Source organism: Mustelus asterias, chromosome 24 (assembly GCF_964213995.1).
Source record: "Mustelus asterias chromosome 24, sMusAst1.hap1.1, whole genome shotgun sequence".
NCBI classification, from domain to species: Eukaryota; Metazoa; Chordata; class Chondrichthyes; order Carcharhiniformes; family Triakidae; genus Mustelus; species Mustelus asterias.
The window spans coordinates 32037543-32059034 of NC_135824.1; the positions used below are offsets into that span (position 1 = coordinate 32037543).

Here is a 21492-nt window from a genome sequence, read left to right on the forward strand (position 1 = left end):
ATACATTCGATCCCTTCATCCAAATCATTGATATAGAATCCATGCATACAATGTAGAAGGAGGTCATTTGGCCCATCGAGTCTGTACCAAAAGAGCGTCTTACCCAGGCCCACCCCTCCGTTCTACCCCCATAACCCTGTGCATTTACCATGGCTAATCCACCTCACCTGCACATCTTTGGACAGTGAGAGGAAACCGGAGCACCCGGAGGAAACTCACACAGACACAGGGAGAACGTGCAAACTCCACACAGACAGCCACCCAAAGACGGATTCAAACCCAGGCAACTAGTGCTGTGAGGCAGCAGTGCTAACCACTGTACCACCGTGCCACCCATATAGAGTGTAAATAGTTGAGGATCCAGTACCGATCCCTGTGGCCCTCCACTCACCACATTTTGGCAATCTGAAAATAACCCATTCATGTTTATGTCTAAGCTAACCAATCCTCTATCCATGCTAATATGTTAGTGAATCACAAAACGTTAGTTTGCAGGTACAGCAAGTAATTAAAAAGTCAAATTGAATGTTTGCCTTCATTGCAAGGGGAATGGAATATTTAATTATGGAAAAAAGCAAAATACAGCGGATGCTGGAATCTGAAACAAAAACAGAAAATGCTGGAAAATGCAGGTCTGACAGCGTCAGTGCAGAGAGAATAGAGCCAAAGTTTCAAGTTTGGATAACACTTCGTCAGAGCCCCGTCAGCTCTGACGAAGGGTAATCCAGATTCGAAACGTTGGCTCTATCCTCTCTCCGCAGATGCTGTCAGACCTGCTGAGATTTTTCAGCATTTTCTGTTTTTGATTTAATTATGGAAGTCTTGCCACAGCTGCACAGGGCATTGGTGAGGCCGCACCTGATGTATTCTCCACAGTCTTGGTCTCCTCACTTAAAGAGCAGTGTACTTGCATCAGAAGCAGTTCACAGAAGGTTCACTAGGCTGATTCCTGGGATAAAGGTGCTCGCTAATGAGAAAAGGTTGAGCAGGTTGGGCCTATAGTCATTGGCGTTGAGAAGAATGAGGGATGTTCTTATTGAAACATATAAGATTCAGACAGGGCTTGACAGGGTAGGTGCAGGAAGGATTTTTCCTCTTGTGGGGAATCTAGGACTAGAAGAGTTCTTTCATTTATGGTGGCGATGAGGAGGAATTTCTTCGACCTAGGGCGGCACGGTAGCACAGTGGTTAGCAGTGCTTCACAGTGCCAGGGACCCGGGTTCGATTCCCGGCTTGGGTGACTGTGTGGAGTTTGCGCATTCTCCCTGTGTCTGCATGGGTTCCCTCCGGGTGCTCCGGTTTCCTCCCACATTCTGAAAGACGTGCTGGCATTGACCCGAACAAGCGCCGGACTGTGGAAACTGGGGGAGTTTCACAGTAACTTCATTGCAGTGTTAATGTAAACCTTGCTTGTGACTAATAAATAAACTTTAAACTTTTCTCTCAGAGAAGATCGTTAGTCATTGGAATTCTCTTCCACAGATAGCAGTGGAGGCTGGGTCATTGAATATACTCGAAGCTGAGTTAGATAGATTTTTGATTGACAAAGGACTTAATTGTCATGGGGAGGGGGGCAGAGTTAAAGCCACAGTGAGGTCAGCCATGATCTTATTGACTGGTGGAGCAGGCAAATGGCTTACTCCTGCGCTTAATTCTTATAATGTGCTGTGTTCTTACAAGGCAATACTTTTCCATCAATTCCCCTGCCCAAACCACGGGGTAGCACCATGGCCCTTATCACTCAGTCACATCTTGGTCGGTCTCTCTCTCTCTCTACTTTAGAAACTCTTCTTTTTGACCAACTTATATCATTCTTAGGATGTGGGTGACTTCGGCAGGGCCAGGACTTATTGTCCGTCCCGTAATGTTTGAGAGGTTGAAGGTGGTGGACCTTCTTGTTGAATCACTGACAGTGTGTTCTATACAACTGAACGGTTTTAAGACCACTTCAGAGAATGCAGTTAAGAGTCAACCTATAGGCCAGGCCGGGTAGTGATGGCTGGTTCTTCCTCAAAAGCCATGAGTGAACCAGTTGGGTTTTGGCATCAGTCTGGCAGCTTCATCTCCTTTTTTGCCCTTAGCATCTTGTGATTTTCAACTTTAAAAAAAATCTGCATTCAAATATAACTTTCAGCCAATATAATGGTGAGATTTCAACGGAAATTGACTGGATCAATACCCCAGGCCTCTGGATTACGATTCCTATAACATAACTACTCTGCTACTGTATCCATGTTTCATCCCTTTTATCCCTCCTTCAAAATCTTCATTTCCTCTCATGCCCCAAACCCAATCCAAGCTCTTCATCAAGATACGCTTCCTCCGTCAGCCTCTGCACTAAGCAGTTCCAGCCTCGACAGCTTAAATTCCACCCTCAACTCACCTTTCCCGCTCTGTTCAAAATTCACAGACCTCATCCTCCCTAATTCTAAATTTTAAGTTTAAATTTAAGCTTATTTATTAGTGTCACAAATAGGCTTACATTAACACTGCAATGAAGTTACTGTGAAAATCCCCTAGCCGCCACACTCTAGTGCCCTTTCGGGTAACACTGAGGAAAAATTTAGCATGGCCAATGCACCTAACCAGCACGTCTTTCAAACTGTGGGAGGAAACCGGAGCACCCGGAGGAAACCCACGCAGACAAGGGGAGAACGTGCAGACTCCACACAGACAGTGACCCAAGCCGGGAGTCGAACCCGGGTCCTTGGCGCTGTAAGGCAGCAGTGCTAACCCACTGTGCCACCGTGCTGCCCCCCCCCCCCTTGAGCTATATTAACAGTCAGCCTGTGGCTTCTTTATTCCGGTATTCTCAATTACTGGCGAAACCACCACCAACATTCCCATATCCCATTCCAAGCTGACTTGCTTTCCTTCTAGGACAAAAAAAACCATTCCTAAGCAATGCTTCTCCGAACTTCCAACTACCAGACTTTGACTTTTCCATTCACTACAGCATTTTTAAAAATTCATCTGTGGGACGTGGCGTGTCACTGGCTGGCCAGCATTTATTGCCCATCCCTAGTTGCCCTTGCTCAGAGGGCAGTTGAGAGTCAACTACATTGCTGTGGCTCTGGAGTCACATGTAGGCCAGACCAGATAAGGACGGCTGATTCCCTTCCCTAAAGGACATTAGTGAACCAGATGGGTTTTTCCGACAATCGATTCATGGTCACCGGTTGATTCTTAATTCCAGATCATTTGTATTGAATTCAAATTCCACCATCTGCCGTGGCGGGTTTCGAATCTGGGTCCCCAGGACATTAGCTGAGTGTCTGGATTAATAGTCCAGCGATAATACCACTGGGCCATCACCTCCCCCTCTTTCTGCAGCTGTTTATCTGCTTGCCCACTCCCTCACCTCCACCTTTGATGCTCTTGCCTCCAATAAGATCTTCACTCCATTCAGTCCCGGTCACTGTCAAGGGGAAGAAAAGGAAGAGGAGAAGATGCTGGTCCGGGGATCGGAGGAGGCTCGCGTGGAGCATAAACCAGCTGCTGCTTGGTGTACTGTGATGTAGCTCCCTCTATCAATCCTCCCATTCACATCCTCTGGGCTTGCTGGCCTGGTGCATATGGTCAACAGCTAACTTAGGCAGCCATTGAGACATCCCCTCTGTCAAAACAGCTCACTACTCGAGGATCAACCTGGAATACAAAACTAACCCCCCCCCCCAGTCCTGGCTCAAAACAGAAAATGCTGGAAAATCTCAGCAGGTCAGACAGCATCTGTGGAGAGAGAATGGAGCCAACCTTTCCAGTCTGGATGACCCTTCGTCAGAACTGATGACAAAGTAAAAAAGATAAGATTTATAGATTTATACTGGAAAGCTGCGGGGTGGGGGGTGGGGAAGGGGGGGGGGGGAGCTGAAATTGATAAGGATACATAGACAAAAAGACAAAAGGAATTGAAATTCCTTGTCCTATTTTCTTTGTCTTCAGCTCTGACAAAGGATCATCCAGGCTCGAAACGTTGGCTCTGTTCTCTCTCCACAGATGCTGTCAGACCTGCTGGGATTTTCCAGCATTTTCTGTTTTTGTTTCAGATTCCAGCATCTGCAGTATTTTGTGTTTCTCTCCAGTCCTGATGATCTCATCAATCCCTTCTCTGTGCCCCCTTGTTCATTGACTCTGGCAACAAGTGTGACAAATTGTTAAATGTGATCAGTCACTAGGATTGAGATAACCTGCCATTTCTTCACCCACCAACACAACCCTCCTCACAGGGTCCCATCCTCCCTCCTCAAATTGATTTTCTGTCTCTCCCTACACCCTCCTGAAGCTCATCCTGTCTCCAAGATCCACCTCTGCCCACTTGTCCCCTTTCCCACTCGAACTGCTGACATCCAACTTCCCTATCTGACCGACATGTTACCTGACATAGCATCATGGAATCTATGGTGCAGAAGGAGGCCATTTGGCCCATCGAGCCTGCACCGACAACAATCTCACCCAGGTCCCATCCCCATAACCCCATAAATTTACCCTCCTAATCCCCCTGACACTAAGGGTCAATTCAGCATGGCCAATGAACCTTACCCGCACATCTTTGGACTGTGAGAGGAAACCGGAACACCCGGAGGAAACCCAAGCAGACGCATGAAAAATGTGCAAACTCCACACAGCCATTCACCCAAGGCTAGAATTGAACCTGGGTCCCTGATGCTGTGAGGCAGCAGTGCTAACCACTGTGCCGCCGTGCCGCCCCGTACTTCCCCCTTTGAAAACAGCTGGCATCAATTCCATCTTCGAAAACCCATTCTTTGCCTTTACAAACTACTACCCCATTTCTAACCTCCCCTTCCTCTTCAAAGTTCTTTACATGTGTGTTATATATTTAAGTGGTTGCAGATTGCTTTAAGAGCTGATCAGATGATTTGATGTCATTGGGGTGTTGCACAGGCTGTTGTTTTACTTTCAGTTTGGAATCTGTTCAGGCCAGAGCTCCTGGAATAAGTCTGTTGTTGTTAGTTTGAATCTGTAGTTCGAAACCACATCTTTTCCTTTTGTTAAAACCCACATCCCCAAACATCATTAGGACATTACAATGTCTGTGCCCCTATTTCCCGCAACTGCACATTTGAACCTCTCCAATCAGCTTTCTAACCGACGTCACTGCGCTGAACCCGTCCTAAATATAAATCACATTTTTTTTCTCGTGGAGGTGCCCCCTTTCTTGATCTCTATCATCTTTTACAGCGTCAGCCACACCACCTTCTCCAATGCCCCTCCTCTGTTGTCCAGTTCAGTGGAATTACCCTTACGCCGCTCCATTTTAAATCATAACTAGAGAGATTCCAGCAATGGCTTCTTCATAGTTTCGTAGAATCCCTACAGTGCAGAAAGAGGCCATTCAGCCCATCGAGCTGCACCAGTAACTATCGCACCCAGGCCTTATCCCCGCAACTCCACGCATTTACTCTGCTAATTTCCCTGGCTCTTAGGAGCAATTTAGCATGGCCAATTAACATAACCCACACACCTTTGGAGTGTGGGAGGAAACCGGAGCACCCGGAGGAAACCCACACAGACACGGGGAGAACGTGCAGACTCCGCACAGTCACCCGAGGCAGGGAATCGGACCCGGGTCTCTGGCGCTGTGAGGCAGCACTGCTAACTACTGTGCCACTTTTTCTCAATGCAAGCTTGTTCGAACATCTTCCAATTGGGACACTTTACCGCCTTCTGGACATACCGTCATGTTCAATGACTTCAGGCCATGAACACTGCCCTCCACTTTATTCTTTTGTTTATTTTGTCAACTGCCAGTCTTACCTTGTTTTCATGTTTTTGACTTCCTATAGGGCCGTTCATTATCCTACCATTACCACGAACTCTGGACCAATAATTCTTTACAACCATCATCCCTCCCTTTGTCTTTTGTCATTTAATCTCTCCCACCCTCTACCCGATCCCAGACTTTCCCTTTATTCCTCTTCCCCCTCCCCTCCCCTATTTCCATCGAACCATAGCGACCCTACAGTGCCATTCAGCCCATCGAGTCTGTACCGATACTCCAAAAGAGCATCCCACCCAAACCCTCCTCTCTGCCCTATCTCCGTAACCTGGGCATTTACCATGGCCAATCCACCTAATTTACCCATCTTCAGACACTTTAGCACAGCTAATCTACTTCTCCTGTACACTTTCAGACTAAGGGAGGAAATCAGAGCACCCGGAGGAAACCCACGCAGACACGGGATGAACGTGCAAACTCCCCACAGACAGTCACCCGAGGCTGGACTCGAACCTGGGTCCCTGGCGGTGTGAAGCAGCAGTGTTAACCCAATGTGTCATCACGCTGCCTGCTCCAACAACATAAAACCCATCACATTTCTACCTCCCTTCAGTTCCGAAGAAGAGTCACATTCAACTGAAAAATTTAACTGTTTCTCTCTCCACAGATGCTGTCAGACCCACTGAGTATTTCCAGCACTTTGTTTCTGAGCTCACTTGTCTTGCTGCACTTGCACTGTTTTTTTCTGCCCCCCGCCCCACTATCTTATTCTTGGCCCCTTACTCCATATCATCTGCCTCCTCGCGACATCATCCAAAGATTTGGGATCCGCTTCCACATATTGCTGCTTTGCTTCTACACCACTGTCTTAACTCGTTCACTGCCTCTAAGCAGTCAGACTTCAGGGCTTGGATAAGCCATACATTCCTCTATTTAAACACCGGAAGGTCTATTGCTTTTGACCCCTGTCAGAAATTCCACAATGTGGAGATGCCGGCGTTGGACTGGGGTAAACACAGTAAGGAGTCTAACAACACCAGGTTAAAGTCCAACAGGTTTACTTGGCCAAATAAACCTGTTGGACTTTAACCTGGTGTTGTTAGACTCCTTACAGAAATTCCATAGCCATGCTGCTCATTCCATCCCTCTCCTCAGCCACTGTCTGAATTGGACAGATTACTAGAAACCTTTGTGTTCGATTTGACCCCGAGGTGAGCTTCTGATCTCAGATTGTTGTCCAGGGCAAGAATTGCTAACTCTGTCTGCCTCTGATCTTGCTGCTGAAATCCTTACCCCTAACCTTGTCCACCTCCAAACACAACTGTTTTGATGTTGACGCCCTCCTGGCTGGCGTCCCACTCCCTATGCTCTGGAACTTCGCACCTACATCAGGGTGTAGCTGCCTACGCTCTCGCCTGCACCAAGCCCTGCCACCCACCATGACTATTCTTACTGACCCTCTCACCCACACAAGCCCTGTCACCCCCTGTGACTATTCTTACTGACCCTCTCACCCACACAAGCCCTGCCACCTCCCATGACCATTCTTACTGACCCTCTTGCCTGCACCGAGCCCTGCATACCCACCAAGACCACTCTTACTGACCCACGCAATCTGCCCACCCAGAAGAAAACAAAAAGTTCAAAATTTTCAAAAAGCAAGTGTTCCTTTTTAAGGTATACAAGGTCAGTTTGGGAAAGTTTTGTTGGTTTTTCCTTCTGGGCATCCTGCGTTAATTCCAATTTAAATTTCTTATCCCCACGTTTAAATCTCTTCACGGTCTCATGCGCTCTATTTCTGTAACCTCTTCTAAACCTACAACCACTCAGCCTATCACTCCCTTGGAACTCTCTGTTCTGGTCTCTTGTGCACCCCTCTTCCCTCCATGGGTAGCTGTGTCTTCAGCCAATTAAACCTCTTGTTCTGGAATTTGCTCCCTGAAGATACATGGCTCTCCTTCTCCCCATTTTAGTCTCTTTGGCCTCCAGCTTTTTCTTTGTCCCTTCATTCGTTTTTGCCTGAATACATTTCTGTCAAGCACCTTGGGATCAATATTTACCCACGCAGCTCCAAATTTCTGATACCCTCACTCTGGCTGAATCTCACTCAGACTGCAGTCTCTCTCCCACTGGCGTGCACAGGCTCACTGGTCATGCGCTTGCTAAAACCACTGCCTTATATACAGCTGAGGTGAGCTGAGATGACCCACACACCATAACTATTGGTAAATCTTTCTCTTTTTTCTCTTCCAACTCGGGAAGGGGCTATCTTAGACCTGGTCCTGGGAAACGAGTCCGGACAGGTGATTGATGTCTCAGTGGGGGACCATTTTGGGAACGATGATCACAATTCTATAAGTTTCAAGATACTTGTAGAAAAGGATAGAAGTCGTCCCAGAATAAAAGTACTAAACTGGGGCAAGGCTAAGGAATGTAGACTGGGGGCGGCTGTTTGAGTGTAAATCTACATTTGATTTTCGGAGTCTTTTAAAAGTCAGTTATTAACAATTCAGGACAAGTATGTCCCTGTAAAAATGAAGGACAATGATGGCAAGATTAGGGAATTTCAGGAAATTGAAAACGGATAAAGCTCCTGAGGAATACAAAGATAGCAGGAAAGAACTTAAACAGCTACTTAGGAGTGCAAAAAGAGGCCATGAAATGTCCTTAGCAGGCAGGTTTAAGGAGAATCCCAAGACTTTTTATGCCGTACATAAGGAGGAAGACGGTAGCTAAGGAAAGGGTAAGTCCACTCAAGGACAGTGGAGGGATTTTGTGTTGGAGCCAGATGAGGTGGGTGAGGTCCTTAACAAGTACTTTGCATCTATATTCACAAAGGAGAAGGAGATGGTGGATGGTGAGTGTAGAAAGGAGGATGTTGACATTCTAGGACATGTTGAGATAAACAAGGAGGCGGTATTGGAGGTTTTGAAAAACATTAAGGTGGACAAGTTCCCAGGGCCAGATAGGGTCTTTCCCAGAATACTGAGAGAGGTGAGGGAAGAAATTGCTGATGCCTTGGCCAAGATCTTTGTGTCCTCTTTAGCCATGGCCTAGGTACCAGAGGATTGGAGAGTAGTAGGTGGGGAGATTATTGGAGAAGATTCTTAGGGACAGGATGTACTCACATCTGGAAGAGAATAGGCTTATTAGTGATAGGATCGTGTCTCACAAACTTGACTGAGTTCTTTGTGGAAATGACAAGAAAAATTGACCAGGGCAGGGCAGTAGATGTTGTATACATGGACTTTAGTAAAGCCTTCGATAAGGTTCCTCATGGCAGGCTGATACAGAAGGTGAAGTCATATGGGATCCGAGGTGAGCTGGTAAGATGGATACAAAACTGGCTTGGGCATAGAAAGCAGGGAGTAGCAGTGGAAGGGTACTTTTCTAACTGGAGGACTGTGACAAGTGATGTTCCACAAGGATCAGTGCTGGGGCCTCTGTTGTTTGTGATATATATAAATGATTTGGAGGAAAATGTAGGTGGTCTGATCAGTGAATTTGCTGATGATACAAAAATTGGGGGAGTAGCGGATAATGAGGAGGATTGTCAGAGGATACAGCAGGATATAAATCAGCTGAAGACCTGGGCCAAAAGATGGCAGATGGAATTTAACCCGGACAAATGTGAGATGATGCGATTTGGAAGGTCTACTACAGAAGGAAAATATATAGTAAATGGTAGAGACCTTAAAAATATTAGCATACAGAGGGATCTAGGTGCACAGATCCATAGTTCCCTGAAGGTGGCAACTCAGGTGGACAAGGTGGTCAAGAAGGCGTATGGCATGCTGGCTTTCACTGGTCAGGGCATTGGGTATAGGAATTGGAAAATCATGTTGCAGCTGTATAAGACTTTGGTTAGGCCTCATTTGGAGTATTGTGTACAATTCTGGCCGCCACACTGCCAGAAGGATGTTGATGCATTGGAAAGGAGAGATTTACCAGGATGTTGCCTAGTTTGGAGGATATGGAGTATGAAGAAAGGTTGAACAAACTTGGATTATTTTCATTGGAACGTCGGAGGATGAGGGGGACCTGATAGAGGTTTACAAGATTATGACAGGCTTGGATAGAGTCAGAGTCTTTTTCTCAGGGTTGAAGGGTCAATTACTTGGGGGCATAGGTTGAGAGTGAGAGGGGGAAAGTTTAAAAGAGATGTCAGGGGCAAGTTTTTCACACAGAGGGTGGTGAGTGCCTGGAACGCGCTGCCGGAGGAGGTGGTGGAAGTAGATTCTATAACAATGTTCAAGAGACACCTGGATAGATACATGAATAGGCAGAGATTAGAGGGATATGGACCACATAGAGGTAAGAAAGTATTAGATTAGAGAGGCATCTGTGTTGGCACAGACTTGATGGGCCGAAAGACCTGTTCTTCTCTGTACTGTTCTTTGGTACATTTTTTCAATGTTTTATTTAATTCATTCATGGGTGTCGCTGCCAAGGCCAGCATTTATTACCCATCCCTAATTACCCTTGAACTGAATGGTTTGCTGGGCCTTTCCAGAGGGCAGGTAAGAGTCAACCACTGTGCATCCGGAGTCACATGTAGGCCAGAATGGGTAAGAATGGCAGATTCCCTTCCCTAAAGGGCATTAGTGAACCAGATGGATTTTTAATGACAATCATGTCATGTCATCATTAGACCTTAAGTTCCAGATTTTCTTTATTGAATTCAAATTTCATCAACTACCATGGCAGGATTCAAACCTGGATCCCTGGAGTATTACCCTGGATCTCCGGAATACTAGTCCAGTGGTAATACCATGACACTACTGCCTCCTCTCAGTCCCAAATGTACAAATAACAAAGTGTGTGAGTGAGAGACATAAAATAGATGTGGGCTATATATTAGGCTTGTCTGTAAAGCCTTCTCACTGTTGGAAAAGTTCAGCAGTAGTTGCCCAGGCATTTAAATACAAAAAGACCACTGGGGACATCCAATTGTGCTCACCAAAATGACAGAAATCTAGTGGGCAGTGAGGTCAAATGGGGCACCTGTTAAGGTGTGCCAGTGTCCAAAATGGAAAAAACAAAATCATTGCTACAAATCTGACAGGAATTTTACCACCTCGCCCGCACAAGGCTCGTAAGATCCTGCCCGTGGCCAACAGAGAATGCCATTCTGCGAGCCTCGCCCCCCCCCCCAATTCTGGGGCGGGTGAGCCGGTACAATTCCGGCCAGTGGGTCCAACCTTCTCCTCACGGAATGCCTACGCAAAGATCCCACTTCCCAGACAAAAACTGCAAAAAAGAATCAATGCATGAGAGGCATTTCAAAAGCGATTTCCCTAAACTTGGTTAAATGCTGTGGGCCGTGTCAATAACACAACGGGCATTCTACACTCCAATGACAGTGTCGTGGACAAATGCCTCAGCTGTACCACCCCAGATTTCCCACACAGATTGCTGGGATATTGTCCAACAAGGTTCCAGGGGCCCCTCAATTCCCTGCACCCAAGTGGCTAGATTCTTCATCTGAGAGTCGATGTGGTTTCAGCAAGCTAGTCAACAGGGAAGGGCATCACACCAGTGGTGCAGTGGCACAGTGGCTAGCACGACTGCCTCACAGCGCCAGGGATCTGGGTTCAATTCTGGCCTTGAGTGACTGTCGATGTGGAGTTTGCACATTCTCCCCGTGTCTGCGTGGGTTTCCTCCGGGTGCTCTGGTTTCCTCCCACACTCCAAAGTTGTGCAGGTTAGGTGGATTGACCGTGCTAAATTGTCCCTTAGTGTCCCAAATAAATGTGTAAGTTAGGGAGATTAGTGGTGTAAATACATGGGGTTATGGGGTAGGGCCTGGGTGGGTGCTCTGTTAGAGAGTTGTTGCAGACTCGATGGGCTTCCTTCTGCACTATAGGGATTCTCCTCCAACAGGAGACTGTGTTTCTCTCTCCTTATAGTAAAGTTTATTTATTAGTCGTAAGTAGGCTTACATTAACACTGCAATGAAGTTACTGTGAAATCCCCCTCTGGCATCTGTTCGGGTACACTGAGGGAGAACTTAGCACGGCCAATGCACCTAACCCGCACGTCTTTCAGACTGTGGGAGGAAACCGGGGCACCCTGAGGCAACCCAAGCAGACACGGGGAGAACGTGCAAACTCTACACAGACAGTGAGGCAAGCCGGGAATCGAAACTGGGTCCCTGGCGCTGTGAGGCAGCAGCGCTAACCCGCTGTGCCAGCGTGCCGTCCCAACACGGGCACTAAGGCTGACACAGATGATCAGACTGGATATATTCTTGGGCTCAAATACTCATTCACTGAACTCATTAGAGCAGCAGGGAAATCTCTCTAAGCTTTGATTGAAAGCTGTAATTCTGCCCCCAAATCATCCGTTAGATATTATTTTAAGCGGGCACTGTGCACAGCATTGTACATTAGACCCTCCCAAAAGTATTGGTGATCTTTGTTGGAACGTAACAACTAGAAGGTAAAATTGAAAGTCAACCACTTGAAGGGTCGATCTCCCCTCGGCCATCATTCCCTCCTGACCCCCCAGTTTTATTAGCTTCCCGCTCCTCTGCACCTCTGCAGCTGCAGCTCTGCCTCCCCTGGGCCAACGCAGGTGGAGCAGCCAAAAATTCCAAGAGCACCGTCTCAGACATAACTGTGCTTTTTGTCGCCATGCCAGACACGAGCACAGCTCGCCAAGGAGAATCCAGGCAAAAGGTTTTCAAAACATGCAAATGTGTGGACCAGTTTGAGAATGCAAGATGAAGCGAATCAGAACATTATTGAAGCAAGTGCGTTCAGCTTTTAAAAGACAAAACAAGACAAGAAGCAACTTTTCACTGACCTGTCCCTACTGCGCCTTGAAGGGAAAGCTGCATTACAACCTCCAACTGTGCACACGTGCATCTCCTTTAGATGCACATTTTTGTAATGCAACTTAACACTGTAAGAGCTTTTAAACACCTTCTTGCAGACATAGCAATAGTTAGGATTAGATGTACCCTGATTATCTCCCTTATCTGCAACGGGCTGTGGACATGTGCAGCCATTGACTGCTGGACTGTCGGAGCATGGGGAACCACCTCTCTGATGCAGTAATGTACTGCTGAAGCCTCCATTCAGCCTGCACTGAACTTCCTTATAAACGTCCGTCGGCTGCAACCAACCTTCTGCTTTAGATACCAAGCTCTCGCCACTGTCCGGTTCAGACTCGCTTTGTTCTTCCCCATGGGCTGAAATGATTACAGTTCTTGTCTTCATGTAAGCATCTCCATTTTCCAAGTAGAGCAGGCCTTTCTCTGCCTTTCTGCCAACACTTGCTTGGCTATTGTCAACCATCAGGTCTTCTTGCTGCACTTTGAGGCTCTGTTCCTCTGTGTCAGACAAATAGCTCGTTCCGCTTTCCGTCCCCTCAAAGCCGTTCCTCATACCCTTAAACTCGCTGTTGCTTCTAAGCGGTGCCCCCGTGCAGCAGTCACCAGCTCCGCTGTCGGGGTCCTCCAGTTCCTCCATGGTTTCCTTCTCGATCTTGACAGGCATGCTGGATTTGCGAGACTTCTTCTTCGGCACAGGGTCTCTTGCCGGGAGCTGCTCCGGGATCGACTGGGCTGCGGCAGGTAACGGAGGGAGGGCGCCTGGAGAAACGGCAAGCTCAGATGGTGTCACCAGGCTACGGTAGAAAGGGAGAACGGGCTGAACAGTCTTCAGGTTCTGAAACATGGTCCCATGTCCGACATTGCAAATGTTGCTCTGAGCACTATTCTGAAGGTTTGACTCCGTACGAGGATTATCCAATCCTGTGAGAGACCGGGGGTCCGTGCCAGGGCAGCTAGTGGCTTCAAGCCTTTTGTTACTGACTTGGATAACTGTTGCCAAAGAGCAGTTCCTCAGATCCTTGTCACGATTGTTTTTCATGGTTGGCACATGAAGCCTGGGGTTAGGATTGGAGCTGTGACGATTACGGCTACGCAGGGAACTGAAAACCATATTGCAACCCTCGACGGTGCATCTGTGTTTAATTTTCAGGTGAACCGCATTGTAATGAATCTTCAATGTGCCTTTATCGTAAAAGGTCTTCTCACAGGCGCTACAGTAGACTCGTCCCTTGGTTGTGAGGCAACCAGTCTTTTCCATAGATTTGACCCTGGTATGGGAAGGCACATGAACTTGTTCTGGCTCATGCTTTGGTGTCACACTGAGTGAAGGAGATGCCACAGCGCTGGACTCATTGGTGGAGCTATTCTTCAGATCTAGGTTCATGTCATCTTGGGAATTCTGGCTGTTCTCCTCAGCGCTCTGGAAGGAATCAGCGTGAGCGTTTAAAAGAAAACTTCTGCTGATAGGAATGGGAATTTCTTGCTTTGTTTCTCGTGGCCGGTCTTGGGATTGATCGAGGAGGAAGCTGTTCGGAGATGTCCCCAACAGGGGCATGGGGATAGGGTTAAAGAATTGGAATGGCAACATGAAAGCCAGGTTGTTCACAATGTTCTCAAAGTGATGAATACTGCTCACGTTGACCTTTTCCGAGTGAGTGGCTAGGCCCGGGTTTCGGGTCTGGTTGCTGCTCTCAATAAACGCCCGGATGTCGGAGTTGGCTTTGGTAGGCGGGACCACAACAGCATGTCCTTCCTTCTCCTGAATCGCCATGAGTTCCACGATGGATTTGGTTTCTCCGAAACGAAGGAATTGGTGCAGGGAGACCATTTCTTCCTCGTAAGTCATTATGCTCCACCGATCAAGCACTTTTCCCGAGGCATCCTGCAACACAAGAATCAGTAGGGAATAAAACTCTATCACAGTCTGGCACGACTTACTTCACTGATAATGCCTATAAAAGTGGTTTCATTTTTTTTCTCACTGGTGGTGGGGACCTTCTCAACTGAAGGGCAGGTGCTGGGATGCAAAAGAAGCCCAAGATTTTCATGGATGTCAGGATTGACATATGAGGAGATATTGAGGAGATTGGGCCTGCTTTCTTTGTCATTTATGACCACAGGTGACCAGTGTTTGAACAGACATTTCCGATAATCAGAAGAGAAAATGCTGGAAAATCTCAGCAGGTCTGACAGCATCTGTAAGGAGAGAAAAGAGCTGACGTTTCGAGTCCAGATGACCCTTTGAGAAAGAACAAAGAACAAAGAACAATACAGCACAGGAACAGGCCCTTCGGCCCTCCAAGCCCACGCCGCTCCCTGGTCCCAACTAGACCATTCTTTTGTATCCCTCCATTCCCACTCCGTTCATGTGGCTATCTAGATAAGTATTAAACAGCTTTGACAAAGGATCATCTGGACTTGAAACATCACTTCTTTTCTCTCCTTACAGATGCTGTCAGACCTGCTGAGATTTTCCAGCATTTTCTCTTTTGGTTTCAGATTTCAGCATCTGCAGTGGTTTGCTTTTTAGACATTTTCTATAGTTTTCTGGCAAGAAAGGTGAGCTTACAAAATTCTTAGAGGGCTCTTCAGGAAGGATGCAGGAAGGATGTTTCCCCCTGCTGGGGGGCAGGGATCTCGAGAGGGGAGGAAGAGTCTCAGAATAAAGGGTTGCCCATTTAGGACTGAGAAGAGGAGTGCATTCCTTCACTCAGAGGGTGGTGAATCTTTGGAATTCTCTACTTCAGAGAGCTGTGGAAGCTCAGTCATTGCGTATGTTCAAGACTGAAATCGATAAAGTTTTAGATTTAAAGATATCAAGGGATATGGGGATAATGCGGAAAAATGGCCTTGAGGTAGAAGATGTTGAATGGAGGAGCTGGCTTGAGGGGCCAAATGGCCTATATTCCTGCTCCTACTTCCCATATTCCTCTGCATGTTCCTATGTTCTTTATTATTAAAGTTTATTTATTAATGTCACATGTAGGCTTACTGCAATGAAATCACAGTGAAAACCCCCTAGTCGCCACACTCCGGCACCTGTTCGGGTACACTGAGGGAGAATTTTGCATGGCCAATGCACCTAATCAGCACGTCTTTTGGACTGTGGGAGGAAACCCACACAGACAAGGGGAGAATGTGCAGACTCCACACAGTGACCCAAACCGGGAATCGAACCCAGGTCCCTGGCACTGTGAGGCAGCAGTGCTAACCGCTGTGCCACCGTGCCACCCAGCAGTGAGTGAAGGCCCCTGTCATCAGCACAGACTCAGAAAATTGCCCCCATTACATCAACTACAGCAAACAGTTGATCAACCTTTGAACAAACATTCCCTATAGCTCTCACAGAATTTATCAACTGATTAATAAGTGCGAGGTGATTCATTTTGGTAGGACAAATTTGAATGTGGATTTCAGGGTCAATGGTAGGGTTCTGAGGAATGTGGAGGAACAGAGAGATCTTGGGGTTCATATCCACAGATCTCTGAAGGTTGCCACTCAAGTGGATAGAGCCGTGAAGAAGGCCTATAGTGTGTTAGCGTTTATTAACAGGGGGTTTGAGTTTAAGAGCCGTGGGGTTATGCTGCAACTGTACAGGACATTGGTGAGACCACATTTGGAATATTGTGTGCAGTTCTGGTCACCTCACTATAAGAAGGATGTGGAAGCATTGGAGAGAGTGCAAAGGAGATTTACCAGGATGCTGCCTGGTTTGGAGGGTAGGTCTTTTGAGGAAAGATTGAGGGAGCTAGGGCTTTTCTCTTTAGAGCGGAGGAGGATGAGAGGCGACTTGATAGAGGTTTATAAGATGATGAGGGGGATAGCTAGAGTGGACGTTCAGAGACTATTTCCTTGGGTGGATGTAGCTGTTACTAGGGGGCATAACTATAAGGTTCATGGTGGGAGATATAGGAGGGATGTCCGAGGTAGGTTCTTTACTCAGAGAGTGGTTGGGGTGTGGAATGGACTGCCTGCTGTGATAGTGGAGTCGGACACTTTAGGTACTTTCAAGCGGTTATTGGATAGGCACATGGAGCACACCAGGATGATAGGGAGTGGGATAGCTTGATCTTGGTTTCGGACAAAGCTCGGCACAACATCGAAGGCCGAAGGGCCTGTACTGTGCTGTACTGTTCTATGTCTTTGTCTATTATTAAATCCAAGGTTTCAAATGCTCCAAGAGACAATCAAACATTCTTTGCTTCAACTGGATGAGGTCTAACTGGTTTCACTCAAGCTGTTATGTGGAACAACAATGTGGAGCAAGATAAAGTCAAAATCAAGTCTTAATTATCCCATTGGAGGGATACCTTTAATCTCATCATTCGACGTAACTCGGGTAAGAAGAGGGATAGTTTTTCCTCAGAGTTCATGCTTGTTCCCAGTTGAAGCAGTATGCTTAATTTGTGATGGCAATCATTAGGACAAAAGAAGATACTTCTTTTGGGAAAACTTACCTTTTCAAGAGTAAAGATGTTCCACCCTTAAGAGTGAAAAAGGTACCAAGTCAAAAATAAGTACTCATAAATAAATAAACATTTGTAAAATGACCTGGCATACGTAAAACCCTGAGCAACTCTACTCATATAACAATGGTCATCATGGTTCCTCTCTAATATATACTCAGAGGAGCCACTAACCACGGTGGCACAGTGGTTAGCACTGCTGCCTCACAGCATCAGGGAGTTGGGTTCGATTCCCGGCTTAGGTCACTGTCTGTGCGGAGTCTGCACGTTCTCCTCGTGTCTGCGTGGGTTTCCTCCAGGTGCTCTGGTTTCCTCCCACATTCCAAAAGACATGCTGGATAGGTTGAATGGCCACGCTAAATTCTCCCTCTGTGCACCCAAACAGGTGCTGGAGTGCGGCAACTAGGGGATTTTCAAAGCAACTTCATTGCAGTGTTAATGTAAGCCTATTTGTGACACTAATAAATTAACTTTAACCCAATTTGTATCTGTAACCTGATCAGAGGCTTTGAGGTGACTTTTGAAACCAGGGAGACGTAGCAAACCCAAAGGGTTCAGGAAGAGAGTTTGAGAGCACAGGCGTATGATAGTTAAAGCTGCCTTGCTGATGATGGAGTTGCCGATGATGTTTGCGGGTGGGGAGGGAGAGAAAAACAGGGCAGGCCTGCGTCAGAGGATTGGAAGATGCAACCTGGAATGGAGAATGATGCCGTGGTCGGGTGCGGTGGGAGCAAGAAGGGATTTGAAAATCAGGACCAGGATTTTGGAAGTGAGGCTGTGTGCAAGACCGGTGGATGGCAGAGTTATGCATTAGTGGAATCTGCGCGAGGCTGGGTTTGGGAAATTAGCAAAGCATGAGCTGAAGACGTTTAATCTAGAGGTAATCAGAGGTAATAAGCAGGATAAGGCTACTGAGTTGGATGATCAGCCATGATCGTGATGAATGGCGGAGCAGGCTCGAAGGGCCGAATGGCCTCCTCCTGCTCCTATCTTCTATGTTTCTATGACTGTGGGATGGCACGCTGTTGCAGGCTATCTGTAATGGGCATTGCTTAAGGAGAGGGTCTTACTTTAACTGTGGCTTCTAATTTCCTCCCCACCCTATACATGGGAGGGAGCTACAGCCATCAACACGAGTTTCTAAATACCTCTTCTCAGATCTCACAAGAGAGCATCTGGGGCAAATGAAAGCAGTTTCAGCTCCTTTGTTCCCCTGCATGTTCTCGTCATTTTTGTCTTCAGGGATGCTGTTGAATTGGAACCGGGAGGGAGAACGAAAGGCCATTGTCCGGTCTGGAGTTAAGGGCCACAGCATGAAGTCACTGAGTCAGTGAAGCCACAGAGGTCTCTCATACCTCTATGCAGAGGCTAGCACCAGCCCCTGGAGAGGTTGGTTGAAGGTATCAGATGAGGCAAAGAGGAGTCTCTTCCTCACTGCAGCAGTAACAACTTGCATTGCCATAGCACCCTTAATATAGCAAAGCATCAAAAGGAGGTTCACAGGAACATTATCATCACATCAAATCTGACACTGAGTCACTCAAGGAAATATTAGTCACACAAGGTGACTAAATGCTTGATCTAAGATGTAGGTCGGAATATTATGGCTGTTCATGCCGGGGGGATTTTCCCATCCCAGTGAACGGAGGGCGGGCGAGTGGCATTAACAGCCAGTGAGGTCACGCCTGTGGGCTTCGAGTACTGTCTTAACAAAGGAGATAGAGATAGAAGTGAGCAGAAGGTTCAAAGGAAACCATTTTGTCACACAGCTAGTGTGGTCTGAAAGGCTGGTCGAGGCAGATTCAATTGTGATTTCCAAAAGGGAATTGGATAAGCACCTAAACTGAAGGAAGAATTGTAGCACTGTGTCTAAGGCCTGGAGGAGGCTCTTTATGCTTCTCTGATTCTTTCACTCACCCGAGACTGAAGCTGCATGTTTCTCAGTCAGACTTCAGACTCAGGCCTGTAGCACAGCAGCTCTGGGAACAGCTGTGTCGGGGGGAAGGTGACATCACACCCCCCTTTAACACCATTAGCTGCCGTAAAGTGCTGTAAAATGTTCCAAACGCTTTGATGGGAGAGAAGTTAAGGGACGGGGGAAAGAGGTTAGTTAAATATCGGGCGTTAGTAGACAGGAGAGTCGGAGGGGTCACTTGGTCATGGGGCCCAGATGATCCGGAGAATGTGGGGTAGTCAGGGTGTTGAGAGGTAGGGGGCCGTCGGATAGTGGGCAGGAGTTGCTCAGGGGGAAGGGGGTCTGGATGGGGAGGTGTCATGGAATCCCTACAGTGCAGGAGGAGGCCATTCGGCACATCGAGCCTGCACTGACCACAATCCCACCCAGGCCCCATCCCCATAAACCCACATATTTACCTTGCTAATCCCCCTGATACTAAGGGGCAATTTAGCATGGCCAATCAACCTAACCCGCACATCTTTGGAGTGTGGGAGGAAACCGGAGCACCCGGAGGAAACCCACGCAGACACGGGGAGAAAGTGCAGACTCCGCACAGGCAGTGACCCAAGCCGGGAATCGAATCTGGATCCCTGGCGGTGCAAGGCAGCTGTGTTAACCACTGTGCCGCCCATGGGTTGGTACCAACGTTACCCAGGAGTTAACAGCAGTTTTCTGGGTGGCTATTCTGCTCAGAGAATCACAGCCATCTGGTTTTGTTCCCCTTTGAAAAAAAAGGGATGTAGTTTCTTGGCTGCATTTGTTTTTTTAAAATTCTGTTTGAGTGAGTTGTTTTCTGTTGGTGGGAAAGGTTCTCCATATCCAAATGATTAGCTTCCTTGCTCTTTCTGTGGCAGTTCTGGAATAAATTGGCCTAAGGTTGTCTATAATTCAGTAAGTGACATGATGGCAGGAAGTTCACAAATGCAGACGTACGATTTGTAAATATTCCTGTCAGCTTTTGGCTACAAGTCAGAACTAACTAACAGTTAGTGATGATTTTGCATTTGTCAGACTTCTGGAGTGTTGCACCTGTGAGCATTTGAGCATCATTGCTAATAGGCTAGCAAATCTCCTGTGGCACTGCTCATGGTGATTCAGACGACTTGATAATTACAGCAGGACAATCAGCCAGTTTCCCTATACTACTGGCAAACACTGTGTTGTTAGCTTCCCTGATATATTTGCAGGGAACAGCAATGTCATCTCCCCACAGCCATACCCCCCCACCCCAAGTCTCTCTCTAAGGTTGGTGGCCTGCACGATAATTTCATTTAGCTTGCAATGCCTTTATCTATTATCATTTCCCAATCCCAAGTAACACTTACCACTCTCAGCCTGTTGTACATATTATATATCTCAGAGAAACTGGTGCCAACATTGCTGCATTGCAAAATGAGCAACAATTGTACTTATTAGCGTTTCAAAATATCTCTGCGATCTCAAAATGCCTGCACCATTGTAATAAGTGTTCGGAAGTTCCTTCACCAAAGTCTCTTTATTTACAAACTCTAACAGCAGTACACAGAGTGCTAGCAGTCAGCAGTCTACCTCCGGGGGTGTCAGAGGAACTGACACTCCCAGTTAAGTACAAGGCAAAGACTCGCTGATTGGCCCATCAATTGGATCCTTAATCAGGTACCTCTTCGAGGGTACCAACCAAATAAATAAAATCAAATTAACTCAGGGACAACTCAAAAAGGGCAGCTCCCTAAAAGGAGGGGAACAGCCCGAAACAAAAAACGAAGTGGAAAGGAAACTTAAAGCATCAACTTAAAGTGTGATTAAAGGGGTCAATAATACACCCCAGTCCCTGCGGTGCCCAGCGGGCATAGAAGGCATCAACTGTGCCCTTGAACACCGCATGCTCCCTCTCCAGGGACGCCCGGCCACGAATGTAGCCACGGTAGAGGGGCAGACAGTCAGGTTGGATGACCCCCCTCGGTCGTCCGCTGCCTGGACCTGTAGATGGCATGCCTTGCCAGGCTCCGGAGCAGGTTCACGAGGAGGTCCTCCTCCTTGCCCGCCCTCCTCCGCACCAGGCGACCGTAGATCAGAAGCGTGGGACTGAAGTGCAAACAAAACATCAATAAAAGGTCAGTAAGGAAACTGAAAGGGTTGTGCAGCCAGTGACATGCAACATAGACATGGTCCACAGACTCCACAAGGTTGAAAAAAGGGCACACTTGGGAGCCCGTGAACCGGAAGAACCTACGGTTGTACAGTACTGCTGCGTGCAGCACACTCCACCCCAGGTCCCCAAAATAGTGTGGGGGGAGGGTCCCTCCGTAGAGGGACTTCCAATGGGGGATCCTTAGTCAGAGAGTTCATACTCCAATAGGCCAACCTCAATGGCCTGATTGAAGTCATTACAACCATGCTTACCCCAGCTCTAGTTTCCACTAGTTTCTGTGATGCCTTTTTCCTTTGCTCTGAGTCCACACCCAAGCTTAACCAATAAAGCACAGTGAGCATATCGATCAGTTAGTAACCAAAC

The 21492-nt window shown here is 47.3% G+C and overlaps 1 protein-coding gene across 1 annotated transcript in view; it reads right to left on the reverse strand.

Moving 5' to 3' along the window:
* The window catches only part of bnc1 (basonuclin zinc finger protein 1), a 116895-nt gene that overhangs the window by 9500 nt on the left and 85903 nt on the right, over window positions 1-21492 (reverse strand). Inside the window, exon 4 of the mRNA XM_078241029.1 lies at window positions 12545-14457. Coding sequence (XP_078097155.1) covers window positions 12545-14457 — 1913 coding nt within the window. The remainder of the gene's footprint in view (window positions 1-12544; window positions 14458-21492) is intronic.